Source organism: Salmo salar, chromosome ssa09 (genome assembly GCF_905237065.1).
Source record: "Salmo salar chromosome ssa09, Ssal_v3.1, whole genome shotgun sequence".
Classification (NCBI taxonomy): domain Eukaryota; kingdom Metazoa; phylum Chordata; class Actinopteri; order Salmoniformes; family Salmonidae; genus Salmo; species Salmo salar.
In genome coordinates this window covers 19,731,131-19,749,065 of record NC_059450.1, presented here as the reverse complement: position 1 = coordinate 19,749,065, position 17,935 = coordinate 19,731,131, and the positions used below count along the sequence as shown (strand labels likewise).

At 43.8% G+C, this 17,935-nt stretch overlaps 1 protein-coding gene across 4 annotated transcripts in view; it reads right to left on the bottom strand.

Annotated features, from left to right (window-relative positions):
- The window catches only part of LOC106610839 (ryanodine receptor 3), a 162,623-nt gene that overhangs the window by 36,548 nt on the left and 108,140 nt on the right, over nt 1-17,935 (bottom strand). For 3 of the 4 annotated variants that reach the window (XM_045723462.1, XM_045723463.1, XM_045723465.1), the window contains 19 exons: nt 13,965-14,097; nt 12,645-12,748; nt 12,363-12,498; nt 11,629-11,815; nt 8,216-8,324; nt 7,922-8,042; nt 7,093-7,262; nt 6,048-6,268; nt 5,815-5,905; nt 5,035-5,175; nt 2,077-2,240; nt 1,733-1,811; nt 1,374-1,463; nt 1,068-1,214; nt 892-954; nt 703-778; nt 463-607; nt 226-341; nt 41-108 (listed from right to left, as the gene is read on the bottom strand). In XM_045723462.1, coding sequence (XP_045579418.1) covers nt 41-108; nt 226-341; nt 463-607; nt 703-778; nt 892-954; nt 1,068-1,214; nt 1,374-1,463; nt 1,733-1,811; nt 2,077-2,240; nt 5,035-5,175; nt 5,815-5,905; nt 6,048-6,268; nt 7,093-7,262; nt 7,922-8,042; nt 8,216-8,324; nt 11,629-11,815; nt 12,363-12,498; nt 12,645-12,748; nt 13,965-14,097 — 2,361 coding nt within the window. The remainder of the gene's footprint in view (nt 1-40; nt 109-225; nt 342-462; nt 608-702; nt 779-891; nt 955-1,067; nt 1,215-1,373; nt 1,464-1,732; nt 1,812-2,076; nt 2,241-5,034; nt 5,176-5,814; nt 5,906-6,047; nt 6,269-7,092; nt 7,263-7,921; nt 8,043-8,215; nt 8,325-11,628; nt 11,816-12,362; nt 12,499-12,644; nt 12,749-13,964; nt 14,098-17,935) is intronic. The other variant, XM_045723464.1, reaches the window with a different exon arrangement.

The following is a 17,935-nucleotide window of genomic DNA, read 5'->3' as shown; positions in this document are numbered from 1 at the left end:
TTAAATGTTCATTTGTTTCACAGATTCACAATATTCTCACTTTGGCGAAAAACTTGATTTCTTGCTCATGAGGTGACTTGTCTGTCTTACCACTGGTAGCCATGGCCTCTGAAATGACAAGGTCAAAAGGTAAATAAAGAGAAGACTGAGGCAGCATTGTCCATAACAGAGAAAAGGTAGAGGAGCATTCAAAGACATTGATATGAACGCTAAGCAGGCTCTTACCAAGGTGGGCGATGAACTCCTGGGCTGAGTTCACATACTTGAGGAGCTTCTTGAGGAACTTGTAGGCAAACCTCTTCTCCATGGAGGAAGAGTCCTGCTCCATATCCTTCAGACCTCTACAACACAGAAGGAAGGGAATGATGAAGTGTAATTCTGTCACACCAATGTCTTCGGTCTCGACTGAAGGTGTCTTTAGTTTTCACACCCACACATGCACGCACACACGCACTCACTGACCTGGTGATGGCGTAGCCGTTGATCTGCAGGAAGCGGAACATGTCCTGGGCCTTCTCTTTGTCCCGGGCCTTCTCTTTGGCAGTCAGGGTGTCATAGGGCACTAGCAGAGGGTGAGTTGCCCCACCTGTAACCACAAACAACAACACTGAAACAAAGAGAACCAATAAATCTCACATTTACTCTGACTACATTCCTCTGGCTCCTCCATCTCACAGTGATTGAAGAGTATTATAGAATCACCTCTAATTCCAAGGTCATTCTTCTTCTTCTTAGCCCAGATGTTGTGATAATTCTCAGCCACAACCTCCATCATGCCCTTGATCCAAAGAGCAAAGACAACATCTGTTAATTAAATAACATATTCACAGCCTAGTCATAAACAAAATAGTTATTTACAGTTACAAAATAACAGCTGTGAGGTTCACTCACCTGTAACTGTCTAGACAGAACCACATTGCTGGTGTCTATTGGTGTTGGGTTGAAACTGTTACCCTGCCAAAATACAACGTTAAAAACGAGTTAGAAGTCAAAATAAACATTGAACATCCGACTCAGCAGTCCTGGTATATACAGCACTAGGAGGAGTGGGCCATCAGACTGAGTACCTGAGAGGAGGACTGGGAGATCTTCCGCATCTTCTCACTCTCCCGTAGGGACATGGTCTCTCCATCCTTGGTCCTGTCAATGTTCCAGCCCATAGCCAGCATGCTCTTCAGAGTCTCCCTCACCGGCAACCTGTGGATCTCCTTCTCCTGAGGACCACAGGAGTTAACACAGCACACAGACACGGATACACACACCAAGAGTTAACAAGAGTTAACAATCAGTTAGGACGTCACTAGTGCTCACATTAGTGCATGCTGTAGTTGAAATTCGAACCCTAAGCTGTGTAATGCTGCAATGAACTACACCTTCTCTGTGAGGCCTTTGTAGGTCCTGAGCTGAGGGTGAGTCTTGGCCTTCTCATCTATACAGTCTCCGTACTTCCATCCCAACATCACCTGAAGTGCAGAGACAAGTATGACCCTTCAACAGAGCTGATATTACATTTTACCAGCTAGTTCTTCAACCCAAATAGGATAGAGTGAGCAACCCTGAAACAAGCCTCATAGTCTTTCTTCCAAGAGAGTACTGGAAAGCCTTTATAAAATACAGTGCCAAAGCATTTTATTCTTAATCTTTACGCCCTGCAATAAAGAATTGATTCCTGGTGTCATTTTGCAGCATCAAATACACGTTTCCCTGGCAGAGGAGCTCATCTTTGGCCTACCTTCTCTGCTGACCATTTGTCATGGGAATGCTCAGCATATTTGTTGGCAACATTTTCCAGTTTCTCTGGAAGAGATATGCTGTAAAGACAGAGTAAAAATTACTCACTGCAGGTATAAATCTGGAGCATCCAAAATAATGCATACTGGAATAAAGCATATGCAAATGCACAGTCAAAGTATATAAAAGCACTGCACATTACATCAAATAAATTGTGTGCATAATTTCAAAGTGGCACCTATAAAAAGCTATTCAATTACAAGTCAGAGTGGTATAACTTTATTTAAATTGTCCTTAATTTGCTCAGACAGTCACCCTGCACACTAGTCTCTGATGGCCACTCACTTGGCTGTGCTGATGGGTTTGGGGTCGAAGTTGCCCTGCGCGTCCACAGACGCAGGCTTCTCCAGGGTGGTGCTGATGGTGGAGTCTATGTAGTCAGGCGGTAAGGCCCCAGATATGGCACTCAGACAGGGCATGGCCATCTTAAAGAGATCTGCATCGTACTTCTGATGGGAGACAGTGTGTGATTAGTGAACTATCAAAGAAAGCTCCACTGAGGTCTCAATAAGGCTAATCTAGTGACTAGAGACTGCAGGAATGGCTAGAGGATACAAAAGATGCTTAATGCAGAGTCGTCCCAGTTAGTGGCGCAGCGGTCTAAGCCACTGCATCTCAGTGCAATAGGTGTCACTACAGTCCCTGGTTTGAATCCAGATTGTATCCTATCTGGCCGTGATTGGGAGTCCCATAGGGCGGCGCACAATTGGCCCAGCATCATCTGGGTTTGGCCAGGGTAGGCCGAATTCGTTCTTAACTGACTTGCCTAGTTAAATAAAGGTTAAATAAAAAATGTATAAATACAGAGAGCAGATACAGAGATTGATGATGTTCTCAGCCTGGGCTCTCGCTCACCAGCTTCATTTTCATGTGTGCACTCCAAGATGTGCGGAGTCCAGACATTTAAATCAAAAAGAGGACCATCATGAAATGAATGTTCATATTCAACATCTACTTTGATTCGAAAAATGTAAATGCAAAACAAGGAAAAGGAAAGGTAATGAGACATTCTTAGAGAAAATTCAATGGTATACCAACGCTCACTGTCTGTCACGTCCTGACCAGTATAAGGGGTTATTGTAGTTTGGTCAGGACATGGCAGGGGGTATTTGTTTTATGTGGTTCGGGGTTTAATGGGATATGTATTTATGTAAGAGGGGTGTTTGATTTACAGTGCCTTGCGAAAGTATTCGGCCCCCTTGAACTTTGACCTTTTGCCACATTTCAGGCTTCAAACAAAGATATAAAACTGTAATTTTTTGTGAAGAATCAACAAAAAGTGGGACACAATCATGAAGTGGAACGAAATTTATTGGATATTTCAAACTTTTAACAAATAAAAAACTGAAAAATTGGCCGTGCAAAATTATTCAGCCCCTTTACTTTCAGTGCAGCAAACTCTCTCCAGAAGTTCAGTGAGGATCTCTGAATGATCCAATGTTGACCTAAATGACTAATGATGATAAATAGAATCCACCTGTGTGTAATCAAGTCTCCGTATAAATGCACCTGCTCTGTGATAGTCTCAGAGGTCCGTTTAAAGCGCAGAGAGCATCATGAAGAACAAGGAACACACCAGGCAGGTCCGAGATACTGTTGTGGAGAAGTTTAAAGCCGGATTTGGATACAAAAAGATTTCCCAAGCTTTAAACATCCCAAGGAGCACTGTGCAAGCGATAATATTGAAATGGAAGGAGTATCAGACCACTGCAAATCTACGAAGACCCGGCCGTCCCTCTAAACTTTCAGCTCATACAAGGAGAAGACTGATCAGAGATGCAGCCAAGAGGCCCATGATCACTCTGGATGAACTGCAGAGATCTACAGCTGAGGTGGGAGACTCTGTCCATAGGACAACAATCAGTCGTATACTGCACAAATCTGGCCTTTATGGAAGAGTGGCAAGAAGAAAGCCATTTCTTAAAGATATCCATAAAAAGTGTTGTTTAAAGTTTGCCACTAGCCACCTGGGAGACACACCAAACATGTGGAAGAAGGTGCTCTGGTCAGATGAAACCAAAATTGAACTTTTTGGCAACAATGCAAAACGTTATGTTTGGCGTAAAAGCAACACAGCTCATCACCCTGAACACACCATCCCCACTGTCAAACATGGTGGTGGCAGCATCATGGTTTGGGCCTGCTTTTCTTCAGCAGGGGCAGGGAAGATGGTTAAAATTGATGGGAAGATGGATGGAGCCAAATACAGGACCATTCTGGAAGAAAACCTGATGGAGTCTGCAAAAGACCTGAGACTGGGACGGAGATTTGTCTTCCAACAAGACAATGATCCAAAACATAAAGCAAAATCTACAATGGAATGGTTCACAAATAAACATATCCAGGTGTTAGAATGGCCAAGTCAAAGTCCAGTCCTGAATCCAATCGAGAATCTGTGGAAAGAACTGAAAACTGCTGTTCACAAAAGCTCTCCATCCAACCTCACTGAGCTCAAGCTGTTTTGCAAAGAGGAATGGGCAAAAAATTCAGTCTCTCGATGTGCAAAACTGATAGAGACATACCCCAAGCGACTTACAGCTGTAATCGCAGCAAAAGGTGGCGCTACAAAGTATTAACTTAAGGGGGCTGAATAATTTTGCACGGCCAATTTTTCAGTTTTTTATTTGTAAAAAAAGTTTGAAATATCCAATAAATTTCGTTCCACTTCATAATTGTGTCCCACTTGTTGTTGATTCTTCACAAAAAATTATAGTTTTTATTTTTATGTTTGAAGCCTGAAATGTTGCAAAAGGTCGAAAAGTTCAAGGGGGCCGAATACTTTCGCAAGGCACTGTATGTGTTCCGGGGTTTTTGGGTAATGTTCTTGTTTTGTATTTCTATGTTGTGTATTTCTTTGTGTTGGCCTGGTATGGCTCTCAATCAGGAACAGCTGTACATCATTGTTGCTGATTGAGAGTCATACTTAGGTAGCCCTGTTTCACCTGTCCCTTTGTGGGAAGTTGTTGATGTACTGCTGTGTGTTAGCCTGCAACACTGTTCGTTCGATCGATCGTTTTCTTGTTTTGTTTGTTACGTGTTCAAATAAAGTAAAGATGAGCACTCAACCCGCTGCGCCTTGGTCCATTACGTACAATGAACGTTATGACCTATTGGCTTGATGATCAAAGCTCAGTACAGCCCTGGTTTGATTGGCTCATTATCAGCCTTTGAAGGCTTAACTAGGAGCCCTGTTGGAGACCTGACGTTCTCCTGGGTGCTTTGTTAGAGTTGACCTCGCTTTACCCTCTGTGAGAGCGAATCCAAGACACCCCAGAAGATCTTCTTTGTGAGGAGCAGTTCCTCGTCTGAGGCCATGCCGTAGCTGCCCCAGCCTGACGGCAGACAGTAGTACTTCCAGCTCTGCTCGTAGTGGTTGGTCAAGAGCTGTGGAGGACACACAGGGTCAAAGGTCAGTCCATTAGACTTAGTGGGAGGATGTATGTACACTCTGCTGTGAGCTACACTGAAGGACTGGCAAACAGACGCCTTAGTCACTGACATACCGAAACACAACACCCTGGCACCGAGCCAAACATCCCACGTAGGATCTCAAGCTGATGATACGTCATGCAAAATTAGTTCTTACTAGCTCAGCATAAAAACAGACAAGTGCCCCATCTGAGTGGAGGCAGAATCAACTGTGTTCAGTCTTCCACAGGCAGGCTGCTATTATTACTACAGTCTCTCTGGAGGGAAAACTCTGACAGAGAGGAGCAGTGAAGTCAACATGGTTCAATTCAATTATTCCAGGCTGCTCTAAACAACATCATTAATAGGAGAGGGAGCTGGAGTGAGAGACGGAGCGAGAGACAGAACGGGGGGGGTGGTCAGGAGGGCAGAGGAAGAGAGAGGGGGGGTCAGGAGGGCAGAGGAAGAGAGAGGGGGTCAGGAGGGCAGAGGAAGAGAAAGGGGGGGTCAGGAGGGCAGAGGAGGAGAGAGGGGGGTCAGGAGGGCAGAGGAGGAGAGAGGGGGAGTCAGGAGGGCAGAGGAAGAGAGAGGTAGAGGGAAGGAGAGGACACATACCCTGAGAGGCATCTTGCAGTACTCTGTCAGCAAGGGCACGTCAAAGACCAGGCGGCGCAGGAGCTGCTGCAGCATGGAGGGGCGGAGGTACCTGCAGACAGAGGAGGACCAGGGAGGGAACATGAGATCAGAGAGACATCACCCAGAATAATACTGCTTCTGTTTAGCTTAAGTGTTTCTATGGCCACACAGTGAGCTTATTGCTTCCTAAAGTACATAGTGGAACACCTTACCTGCAGACAGCCAGCAGACACTCCTCAATAGCATCTCTCTGGGCCTTGGTGAGCGAGCGGCCCTTGGACAGCCTGTAGATGGTGTGTAGCGTGGAGTCGATTAGTGTGGCGTAGTGCTCTGTGCCAGCGAAGTGGGGGGCACAGCGGGTGAGCAGGGGAAGCATGGCGGAGCCAATGTACCTGTTCATGGCCAGAGCTGTCTCTGTGGTGCTGAGTACCTCCTACAGGGGAGGGGGTCAGAGGGCACAATAGACCTGTCATATAGCAGTCATCTCACCACCTAAGCGCAACTTCAACTGTTCCACAATCCCTATCATTAGGTATGCTCACAGATAAGACTTTCAACTACTGCAAACAGAAGCCACGTGTGAAGCCAAATCTGTACATTTGTCCTTAGGGAATTGCTGATGAGGAACTAAAACAACGGGGCAAAGCACTGTGTCCTCCTAGGGCTCGTCATATCTGCAGAGTACTACTCTCTAATACCAGGCCTGGAGCTCTGAGCTTAGCATCTTGTTGCATGGGAATCAAGCAGACTTTTATTTGCTAACTGCTGGATTACGTGGGTAGTTGATCATTAGCGCTTCCTAGTGTGGATCAACGTGCTGTGTGTCTGTATAGGAGTGGGGCGGCTGGTGGCTCAGGGGCTATTCTTGGACTTTGTCACATTAACACTGTGCTGGGGCTGGGGTGGAAGGTTGTCTCAGAAAAAGATCCAAAACAAGCAGAGCCAGGGATATTCCAGCCCTTGTCAAGAGGCTCACCGCCTGCCTGCCCAAGCAAATCACCAGGGTCAACCTCCACGAATACTCCAGTCAGCCCACACACACACCAGACTTTTTAGACAATCCGTTTTAAATACACCAACTCCCTCTCACACACAGGCCCTTAAATACACAGCATCCACTCCACTCAACTCCCACATCCTTGAATACCTCAGCCCACTTGTCTGGTAAACAACAAACTAGATGGCAAAACAAACAACTTGATGCCTTTGCCTAATATGGTCTCCCACCTCTCAGCTGAGGGTGAGCCCACCACCTACCGTGTCCAGAGAAGCAGAGGCTCGCAGGTCTGGCAGGAAGCCCACTTCCAGCAGGTGAAGTAGGAAGCTTTGGTCCTCGATACCATAGACCCGGTCCAGGAATAGCACCATGGGGGCCTTGTGGTCCGGGCAGAAACTGGCCGCCATATCAGGCTCTGTCACAGTGCCGTCTGTGGTGGAGATAGAGAGGTGGAGAAAGTGAAAATAGGATATAACAAATGGTGAAATACACAAAGGAGGAAATCAAAATAAGAATATGGAGGTGGTGGGTCTCTGTCTAAATATGACTTGTGTTCTACATGTTTTTCTTGAAGTATTCACACAGCTGGAGAGCTACCCATACATTATATCAAGTCTCTTCTGTTGAAGAAAGCCATACGTATTCATTAGCAACACTGCAGGGTTTCTGGGGAGGGAGACACAGCTGAGTGATTCAGTTCCCACTGGGCATAGATGTAAATTCAACATCTATTCCACGTTGGTTCAACGTCATTTCATTGAAATGCCGTGGAAACAACGTTGGCTCAACCAGTGTGTGGCCAGTAGGTTGTTGGCCAGCCGACAGCTCTCGTTGTGTGGCGGTGCTAGCTAGCAGCGTCTTAAAAGATCCGAGCGTTGCCTTGCTTGTGTAGAGCAATCAATAGAGAAAAATACACAGTAACAGAACAGAAATGAGAGGGAGATGAGGAGAGCAGAGCAGTCTTACTCTAAGCTGTGGGAGGTAGACAGACATGCACTGTGAGCTGGGATCAACAGCACTTCAGCACCACCATTGGGTTTCCTACTTTATTATTAATAACTCAACCAATTTTACTGGGCAGTCCTCTACCTTTGTGAATGACAGGCATCTTGAGGGCTATGCTGATGATGCCCACCAGGTCTTCAGTGGGCACTAGGGAGCGCAGGATGGCACGGATGCGCAGGGCTTCCCCTTTCCCCTTGTTAATCAACTGAGGGAGGATGAGAAGGGTATTAGTCCTATTGGTGGAGAAGATACATTCATTCAACCTTTACTTATCCAGGTGAGTCAGAGTGAACTGATGCTGAGATGTTTCGAATGCAAATGAACTCAGAGTAGGTAAGAGTACATATGATCTGTGATGGGACCATCAGCTAAACTCACGTGCATCTCTGGGGCACAGCGTCCCAATAGGTCGATGAGGGCAGAGTAGAAGGACATGATGGCATTTCCCATGTGAACCACCTCTTCCTCCTCATCATCCTCAGCAGACCTGCCCACAACAAACACAGGAGGGGGAGTGAGAAGGTCTGATGTGTCTTGTTATCTTAACTAACTGATGAGGATCTTACAGGGTTTAGTTCGCTATGTACTATTAGCTCTACCCAGCTAGCACATTTGGGTCCTTGGAAGTTGTAGGAACGTATGTTTTTGGTTTCCCAATGGTTCTGGGAACAAAGCCATAACTTTCCTGACAGGTAAAATGAAACGTTTTTTAAAGGTTCTGAGAACGGAAGTGAAAATTTAGCCTGTTCTGGGAATGTGCATTTTTAGGTTGCAGGGAGGTTCTGAGAACGCTTTACTATGGTCCCCTGAACGTTTTCCTGGGAGGTTTTATTATTTTCTGAGAATGAAAATTATAGGCTATTTGAAGGTAATTAAATTACGGTCTGAGAACATGTTTCAATATGACTTTTAATAACATTGCTGGCTTAGGTTAACTGTTTTGAATTCCAAGCACAGATAGGACAAATTAATCATGCTAACACGTATTTTATATTGTGGCATGGCGTCAGTTAGATTCAAACATGTGATCCTCTGTTCTCTATCCACGCAATCAGTCCAACGCGCCACCAGGATGGAGTTAGCATGCCATACATTTTTTACTCATGCAAAGCTGTTCATTTTAGTCTATTTAAACAGAACCCATTTCAAAGGAAACAAGCACTGTTTAAGATCAGGTGTGACCAATTAATGGATGCGGCAAACACACCTGAACACACTTTGTGGATAGATAACAGAATGTACAGTACCAGTCAAAAGTTTGGACACACCTACTCATTCAAGGGTTTTTCTTTATTTTTACTATTTTCTACATCGTAGAATAATAGTGAAGACATCAACACTATGAAACAACACATATGGAATCATGTAGTAACCAAAAAAAGTGTTCTCGCAACCATGTTCATGAGGTAGTCATTGGGAATACACTTAAATTAACAGGTGTGCCTTCTTAAAAGTGAATTTGTGGAATTTCTTTCCTTCTTAATGCGTTTGAGCCAATCAGTTGTGCTGTGACAAGGTAGGGGTGGTATACAGAAGATAGCCCTATTTGGTATAAGACCAAGTCCATATTATGGCAAGAACAGTTCAAATAAGCAAAGAGACAGTCCATCATTACTTTAAGACATGAAGGTCTGTCAATATGGAACATTTCAAGAACTTTGAAAGTTTATTCAAGTGCAGTCACAAGAAACGTCCAGCGCTATGATGAAACTGGCTCTCATGAGGACCGCCAACAGGAAAGGAAGACCCAGAATTACCTCTGCTACAGAGGATAAGTTCATTACAGTTACCAGCCTCAGAAATTGCAGCTCAAATAAATGCTTCACAGAGTTCAAGTAACAGACATCTCAACATCAACCGTTCAGAGGAGACTGTGTGAATCATGGCCTTCATTGTTGAATTGCTGCAAAGAAACCACTACTAAAGGACACCAATAATAAGAAGAGACTTGCTTGGGCCAAGAAACACGAGCAAAGGACATTAGACCGGTGTAAATCTGTCCTTTGGTCTGATGAGCCCAAATTTGATATTTTTGGTTCCAACCGCTGTGTCTTTTTGAGACGCAGAGTTGGTGAATGGATGATCTCCGCATGTGTATTTCCCACCGTGAAGCATGGAGGAGGAGATGTGATGGTGTGGGGGTACTTTGCTGGTTACACTGTCAGTTATTTATTGAGAATTCAAGGCACACTTAACCATCAAGGCTACTACAGCATTCTGCAGTGATACTCCATTCCATCTGGTTTGTGCTTAGTGAGACTATTATTTGTTTTTCAACAGGACTATGACACACATTTCCAGGCATAGTAAGGGCTATTTGACCAAGATGGAGAGTGATGGAGGGCTGCATCAGATGACCTGGCCTCCACAATCATCCAACCTCAACCCAACTTAGATGGTTTGGGATGAGTTGGACCATAGAGTGTAGGAGAAATCCATGACATCATGGGGATTTTTCAGTATCTATATTGTTTTCTCAGAAGTGGGGAACATATATCAACATATATCAATATGGGGTTAATCATTAGACATGTGTAAGCATAACGTAGGCTGGATGTATAAAGTTGGGCCAATATAAGGCTAACTGTTAGACATGTAAAAACAGAACGTAAGCAGAATCTACGTGAATGTGCCAAGCTGGAACAACAGACTTGACCGTTCTGGGCCATGTCTGATCTTGTGAAGGCTACTGGATACGTATATGGGTTAATCATTCATAGGCAACATAGGCCTGAAGTTGTGAAGGCCAGTGACTATGTACTTTAGTTAATCAACACTAGAACCACAAGCCATGTATATGTATTGGGGAGACATGTTACATACTGGGAAGATATGTTTGTATTAATGAAGTACTATTAGAAAAGCACTTATATTAGGAACATATATATGCAATAAATGTATTATTTTTTGTATTAGTACTGTGGTGTCACCACCAATATAATCTAAACTTGAGCAAGATAAATCAGATGTGGGCGTAAACATGCCAGAATTGAGACAGAAAGATAATGGTGGCGCAAGGCCAAGGGGTGTTCATCATTTACATAGAAAGGAGTGACTATGTATGTTATGCAAGAGTGGAAAGGTATAAAAGCTCTTTCATGGAATTGCTCGGCTTCTGTTACTTTTGTAATAAAGTCTAATTGAATTTACAAGTTCCGGTATCTGAAAAATATTTGATTCAATATTTCCACGACAAGAGTGAAGGAAAAGCAGCCAACAGGTGCTCAGCCTATGTGGGAACTCCTTCAAGACTGTTGGAAAAGCATTCCAGGTGAAGCTGGTTGAGAGAATGCCAAGAATGTGAAACTGTCAAAGGCAAAGGGTGGCTACTTTGAAGAATCTCAAATATAAAATAGATTTTGATTTGTTTAACACATTTTTGGTTATTACATGATTCCATATGTGTTATTTCATAGTTTTGATGTCTTCACTATTATTCTACAATGTAGAAAATAGTAAAAATAAAGAAAAACCCTTGAATGAGTAGGTGTGTCCAAACTTTTGACTGGTACTGTATATGTTTAAAAAATAACATTCTTAGAACGTTACTAATGTTTTCTTGTGGTTTTTATGGAAGACTTTCTTAATGTTCTGAGAACATGAGTTTAAATAGAACCATGAGGAAACCTGCAGAATAAGTTATGCTGAAGTACTGAAATGCCCACAGAAGAATGTTTCTTAACGTTCTCTGAATGTTCTGAGAACATTACTTTAAATAGAATGTTATGTGCCAGCTGGGTATGCTGTTAGCTCTTGCTCTATAGCTATGGCAGGTACAGTATTTATCTTACACGTCAGAGCTGACCCCCTGGGCAGAGGAGGGCAGGTCCAGAGCAAGGTCCTCAGAGATCTTGATGGCCTCCTTCATGGCTGCTAGCAGCCCGTTACCCCCCTCTCCTCTCAGGGCCGGACCAAAACACTCTGGACGCCTGATCAGTAGCTTCACCACCACACTGGAGTTCTCCTCCACACTCTCACCTGGAACACACACACAGACACACACACACACACACACACCAGGTTAACAAAACAAATATATCAGTGCTAAACTGCATTAGCACATTGACATCAACACAAGATGCACAGAAAAATGCATTGGAGGTGGAAAAACACACACATTTATCAACAACTCTGACATAGACATAATACTCCCACGGGCACCCAAACGCCTCAGAGGTGAACAGCATCAGATATAAACCTCATCTAGTGAGTGCTTGCCAATGTATCGGTACTTATTTTTGGTCCATCACTGTCAGGAAGGAAATGAATGGCTGCCCTGCTCTTTCAGCCAGGAGCTGTTCCTCCACTGAGCTCTACTGGCACTGAGGTTGTAGCTCCCAGATACTAACCTTCTCAGGCAGTCTAGCCTGCTCTGCAGCATACAGACAGGCCCTCTCTAACCCTGCCTAAACCTGGTGTGGAAGGCACAGTACAGTACCAAGCCCCATTTACCACTTTACCCTACAGAGACCAAGGTTCAGTACAGTAGCTGTTGACAGTCATTACAGTACAGTGTCCTAGCTACCATTAACAAAGACAGCAAAGCGCAGGAAGGAGAGGTAGCGCTCGCCCTCTATGGGGTTCCAACCGATGTCAGGGTAACCTTTGTCCAGCAGCATGGGACAGCTCTGGAGCCCACAGCCTGCTAGGTACGTCACCACCTGCAACACACAACCAGGACACAACCAGGACAAGCTTAATAACAGACACATGGACTGAGGATAATCTTAAACACATAGACACAAAACACTAATTCAAATGCACACACATCAACATACACAAATCCAATAAAGACAGCATCTCCTACCTTATCCAGGTCGGGTTCCTCCAGGGCCAAGGCCAGGCCGTTGTTGTCCATTACAGAGGAGGCAGCCACGTCTAGAGGAGTAGAGCCCCTCATGGCCGGGGACGCTGTGGGCAGAAAACATATATAGGATCCAATTAAAGTAGCTTCTTTCTTACAGGCATTTACAACAATTATGGTGTATAGAGAATGAATCTCCATTCCACTAAGTCTGAGGTAGTCAGCAATTTTGTAAATTTGTGTCTTTATATTATTTTTTATATATACGTCTGTAATGTCTATGTTAATGTTTTAGATGTATGCAAATTGCAAAGTAATTTTGTCTGTAATGTATTTTTCGTTATCACCATAAATCATAAATCATTGAGATGGGAGATAGTGGGAGTAACATAAAGCCAACAGCAGGGGGCAGCATTTACACTCATGAACCAGGACCAGGCCCTGATTGGACTGGCAGATTGTTCATCTGTCAACAGCTGAGTGATACTGATCTAAACCAAACTTTCCAGTTCCTACTTGCAACAATTACACATAGCTTCTATTGTTTCACTGAGTTTATCCAAGCCTATGAACACTTTTTGAGGAGAAATCACTGATGTAAAGGACACTTCCATTTCTGTTTTCATAAACAGAAATATTCAAAAATGTGTAAAATATTGGTTCAGACGAACGCTCAAAGGCTTTGTCTAATACAGGTGCAAGACTGTGATTAGATTATCCTTTGCCTGTGGACCATTCTGTGTGTGAGTTATTCCAGAAGAGAAGCAATCTCGCTCTGCCACAGCAGGGTGCTCAGAGTGACTGTGGCATCTCTCCTGATAGAATGTACAATTACCCTCTCAACTGATGAATTCTCAACACGACCGACTGGCCGAACACACACACACACACACACACACACACACACACACACACACACACACACACACACACACACACACACACACACACACACACACACACACACACTTCATCTCAGATGTGTGTCTAATGTACGCAGACTGACAGCTCAAGGACCCACCCTGAGGCCCCAATGAGATTATTGTCCATAATAATGAGAACAGCGTCAGAGATGTTGTAACACCCAGTGTAACTACAGTATGAGCCAGTCGTCCCAATATCAAATAAGAGACACTGGTTAAATCATGTCATTTTCCTGTCAGATGACCCATAAAGTCAAAGGTGTAAAGTGCTAAGCAAGGTCATAAAAAAACTGACTGAAACAGGGAAGGAGTGCCTTGAACTTGCCCAATAATAAAAGCTTGTTTTTGTTTTCTGTTTTAATACAGTGTGCCCTAACAAATATGACCCAGGTGTACCTACCTAGGCCCACGCTGCTGTTTTCCAAGAGGTAGCTGAGGTGGTCAAACATGGCCTTCTGGTTCTGACGACTGATCCTGCAGAAGTAACACAGGAAGCGACAGCAGCTGGCCACCATCTTGGGGAACGCTATCTCCTGAGAGAAAAAGACAGAATAGGCTTAATGGAGGTTCAACCTGTACAACTCTCAGTACAAAACAGACACTTAGCTGACATACAGTGCATTCGGAAAGTATTGAGACGCCTTGAGTTTTTCCACATTTTGTTACGTTACAGCCTTATTCAAAAATGTATTCAATCATATTTTTTCCTCATCAATCGACACACAATACCCCATAATGACAAAACAAAAACAGGTTTTTAGGAATTTTTTACATCAGTATTCAGACCCTTTACTCAGTACTTTGTTGAAGCACCATTTGCAGTGATTACAGCCTCGAGTCTTCTTGGGTATGATGCTACAAGCTTGGCACACCTGTACTTGGGGAGTTTCTCCCATTCTTCTCTGCAGATCCTCTCAAGCTCTGTCAAGTTGGATGGGGAGCTTTGCTGCACAGCTATTTTCAGGTCTCTCCAGAGATGTTCGATTGGGTTCAAGTCCAGGCTCTGGCTGGGCCACTCAAGGACATTCAGAGACTTGTCCCGAAGCCACTCCTGCATTGTCTTGGCTGTGTGCTTAGGGTCGTTGTCCTGTTGGAAGGTGTACGTTCGCTCCAGTCTGAGGTCCTGAGCAGGTTTCCATCAAGGAAGTCTCTGTACTTTGCTACGTTAATCTTTCCCTCGATCTTGACTAGTCTTCCAGTCCCTGCCATTGAAAAACACCCCCACAGCATGCTGAGGCCACTACCATGCTTCACTGTAGGGATGGTGCCAGGTATCCTCCAGACGTGATGCTTGGCATTCAGGCCAAAGAGATAAATCTTGGTTTCATCAGGCCAGATAATCTTGTTTCTCATGGTCTGAGAGTCTTTAGGTGCCTTTTGGCCATCTCCAAGCGGGCTGTCATGTGCCTTTTACTGAGGAGTGGCTTCCGTCTGGCCACTACCATAAAAGCCTGATTGGTGGAGTGCTGCAGAGATGGTTGTTTTTCTTGAAGGTTCTCCCATCTCCGCAGAGGAACTCTGGAGCTCTGTCAGAGTGACCATCAGGTTCTTGGTCACCTCCCTGACCAAGGCCCTTCTCCCCCAATTGCTAAGTTTGGCCGGACGGCCAGCTCTAGGAAGAGTCTTGGTGGTTCCAAACTTCTTCCATTTAATAATAAATGGAGGCCACTGTGTTCTTGGGGACCTTCAATGCTGCAGACATTTTTTGGTACCCTTCCCCAGATCTGTGCCTCGGCAGTCCTGTCTCGGAGGTCTATGGATAATTATTTTAGCCACATGACTTGGTTTTTGCTCTGACATGCACTGTCAACTGTGGGACCTTGTATAGACAGAGGTGTGCCTTTCCAAATCATGTCCAATCAATTGAATTTACCACAGCTGGACTCCAATCAAGTTGTAGCAACATCTCAAGGATGATCAATGGAAACAGAATGCACCCGAGCTCAATTTTGAGTCTCATAGCAAAAGGTTTGAATACTTATGGAAATAAAGTCTCTGTTTTTTATTTTTAATAAATGTACTAAAAGGTCTAAAAACCTGATTTTTCATTTTGTCATTATAGGGTATTGTGTGTAGATTTATGAGGATTTTTAAAAATGTAATTCATTTTAGAATAAGGCTTGGCCTCCCGAGTGGCACAGCTGGCAGCTTCATTAAATAGTACCTGCAAAACACCAGTCTCAACGTCAACAGTGAAGAGGCGACTCCGGGATGCTGGCCTTCTTGGCAGAGTTCCTCTGTCCAGTGTCTGTGTTCTTTTGCCCATCTTAATCTTTTGTTTTTATTGGACAGTTTGAGATATGGCTTTTTCTTTGCAACTCTACCCAGAAGGCCAGCATCCCAGAGTCGCCTCTTCACTGTTGACGTTGAGACTGGTGTTTTACGGGTACTATGTTTAGGGTAGCTGCCAGTTGAGGACTTGTAAGGCTTCTGTTTCTCAAACTAGACACTAATGTACTTGTCCTCTTGCTCAGTTGTGCATCGGGGTCTCCCACTCCTCTTTCTATTCTGGTTAGGGCCAGTTTGCGCTGTTCTGTGAATGGAGTACTACACAGCGTTGTACAAGATCTTCAGTTTCTTGACAATTTCTCGCATGGAATAGCCTTCATTTCTTAGAACAAGAATAGACTGACGAGATTCAGAAGAAAGTTTTTGGTTTTTGGCCATTTTGAGTCTGTAATCGAACCCACAAATGCGGATGTTCCAGATACTCAACTAGTCTAAAGAAGGCCAGTTTTATTGCTTCTTTAATCAGAACAACAGTTAACAGCTGTGCTAACAAAATTGCCAAGGGGTTTTCAAATGATCAATTAGCCTTTTAAAATGATCAAATTGGATTAGCTAACACAACGTGCCATTGGAACACAGGAGTGATGGTTGCTGATAATGGGCCTCTGTAAGCCTACGCAGATATTCCTTAAAGAATCTGCCGTTTCCAGCTACAATTGTCATTTACAACATTAACAATGTCTACACTGTATTTCTGATCAATTTGATGTTATTTTAATGGACAAATAAATGTGCTTTTCTTTCAAAAACAAGGACATTCAAGAATGACACCTTACAATTGCGGAATGGAAACAGGAAGCTTGTGTTACCTTTCTCACACCACTACAGTATTCACTTCAACAGACACTTTCCATGCCCTGTTGTTAGAGCGCAATGTATTCTTATAAAAAATAAAGAGCGGCACACACTATATACAAGCTCTCAGTAATTTATTGATTAAACCACCAATGTTTTGTCACACAGTGGCTTCTTCAGGGTAATATCCTGAATGATTGAACCAAGTTATATGGTTTGATTGCCCACTGTTATTTTGATATGGTTCAATAAGGATAAAGGATAGATTAGGGAAACAGGGAACACACAACCATATTGGAGGTCTGGTGAGGTGACCAAACGATAGTGCCAATACTTACTATTGGGCAATGGAACCAGAGAGGAAGCTTGCGTTACCTTTCTCACACCACTACAGTATCCATTTCAACACACACTTTCCACGCCCCATTGTTAGAGCTCATTTTTATGTCCAGAACTTTACTGAGGGTCAGGGCTGTTGAAATGCCTATTATGTAAATAGTCTTGTAGAACTCTGGTATTGATGGTCCATTTGAGGGCGAGTCAATGATATGAATGCTCTGAGTGAAAGAGCTGTGAACTCAGCTGGCCCACATCTGCCACCACCTTTCACACTGTGTTTGTAAGCACCATGGCATATTAGGCAGCCATCATTCAAAATGTATTCATACATACAGTAGCATGGGAAGGGTGTGGCATGCACAGGGGAGGATCAGGAGGTTGAACTCCGACTTCTGTTTAGGAATGGGATCCTAGTCAGAGTTGCCAGATTAACAGTGAGGACAAACCTAGCCTGCCTCTCTCCTTCCACACTGAGTCCAAACCTAGAGTCACTGGGTACTGATTGAGACAATGGAAAGCAGTTTGCACCGCAGGATCCAGAGATGGCCTCAATGAAGCTGGAAGACTGCAGTTAAACACTGGAGCTGAATGTCAACATTAAAGATGAAGAGGAGCAAAATGGAAAATCTGTTTATCATGGTAAGGGCAGGTTCTATCTTTCTAGAAGGTACCCACTGGGCACAAACTGGTTGAATCAATGTTGTTTCAACGTATTGTGACGTGGAATCTATGTGAAAAATACATTGGATTGGAAAAAGGCATCAATGTAAACTGCTGTTTTGAGGGTGGAATTTCAACTACAGGATTATGTTCGAATTTTAACATATTTTCAACATAGACAATCAGATCTTCAATGTTATATCCACTATAAGAAAGAAAAAAAACAATAGGTCGGGCAGCATTTCTTATTGGAGAGTTAAGGATAACTTAAAAACACAGTAACATATA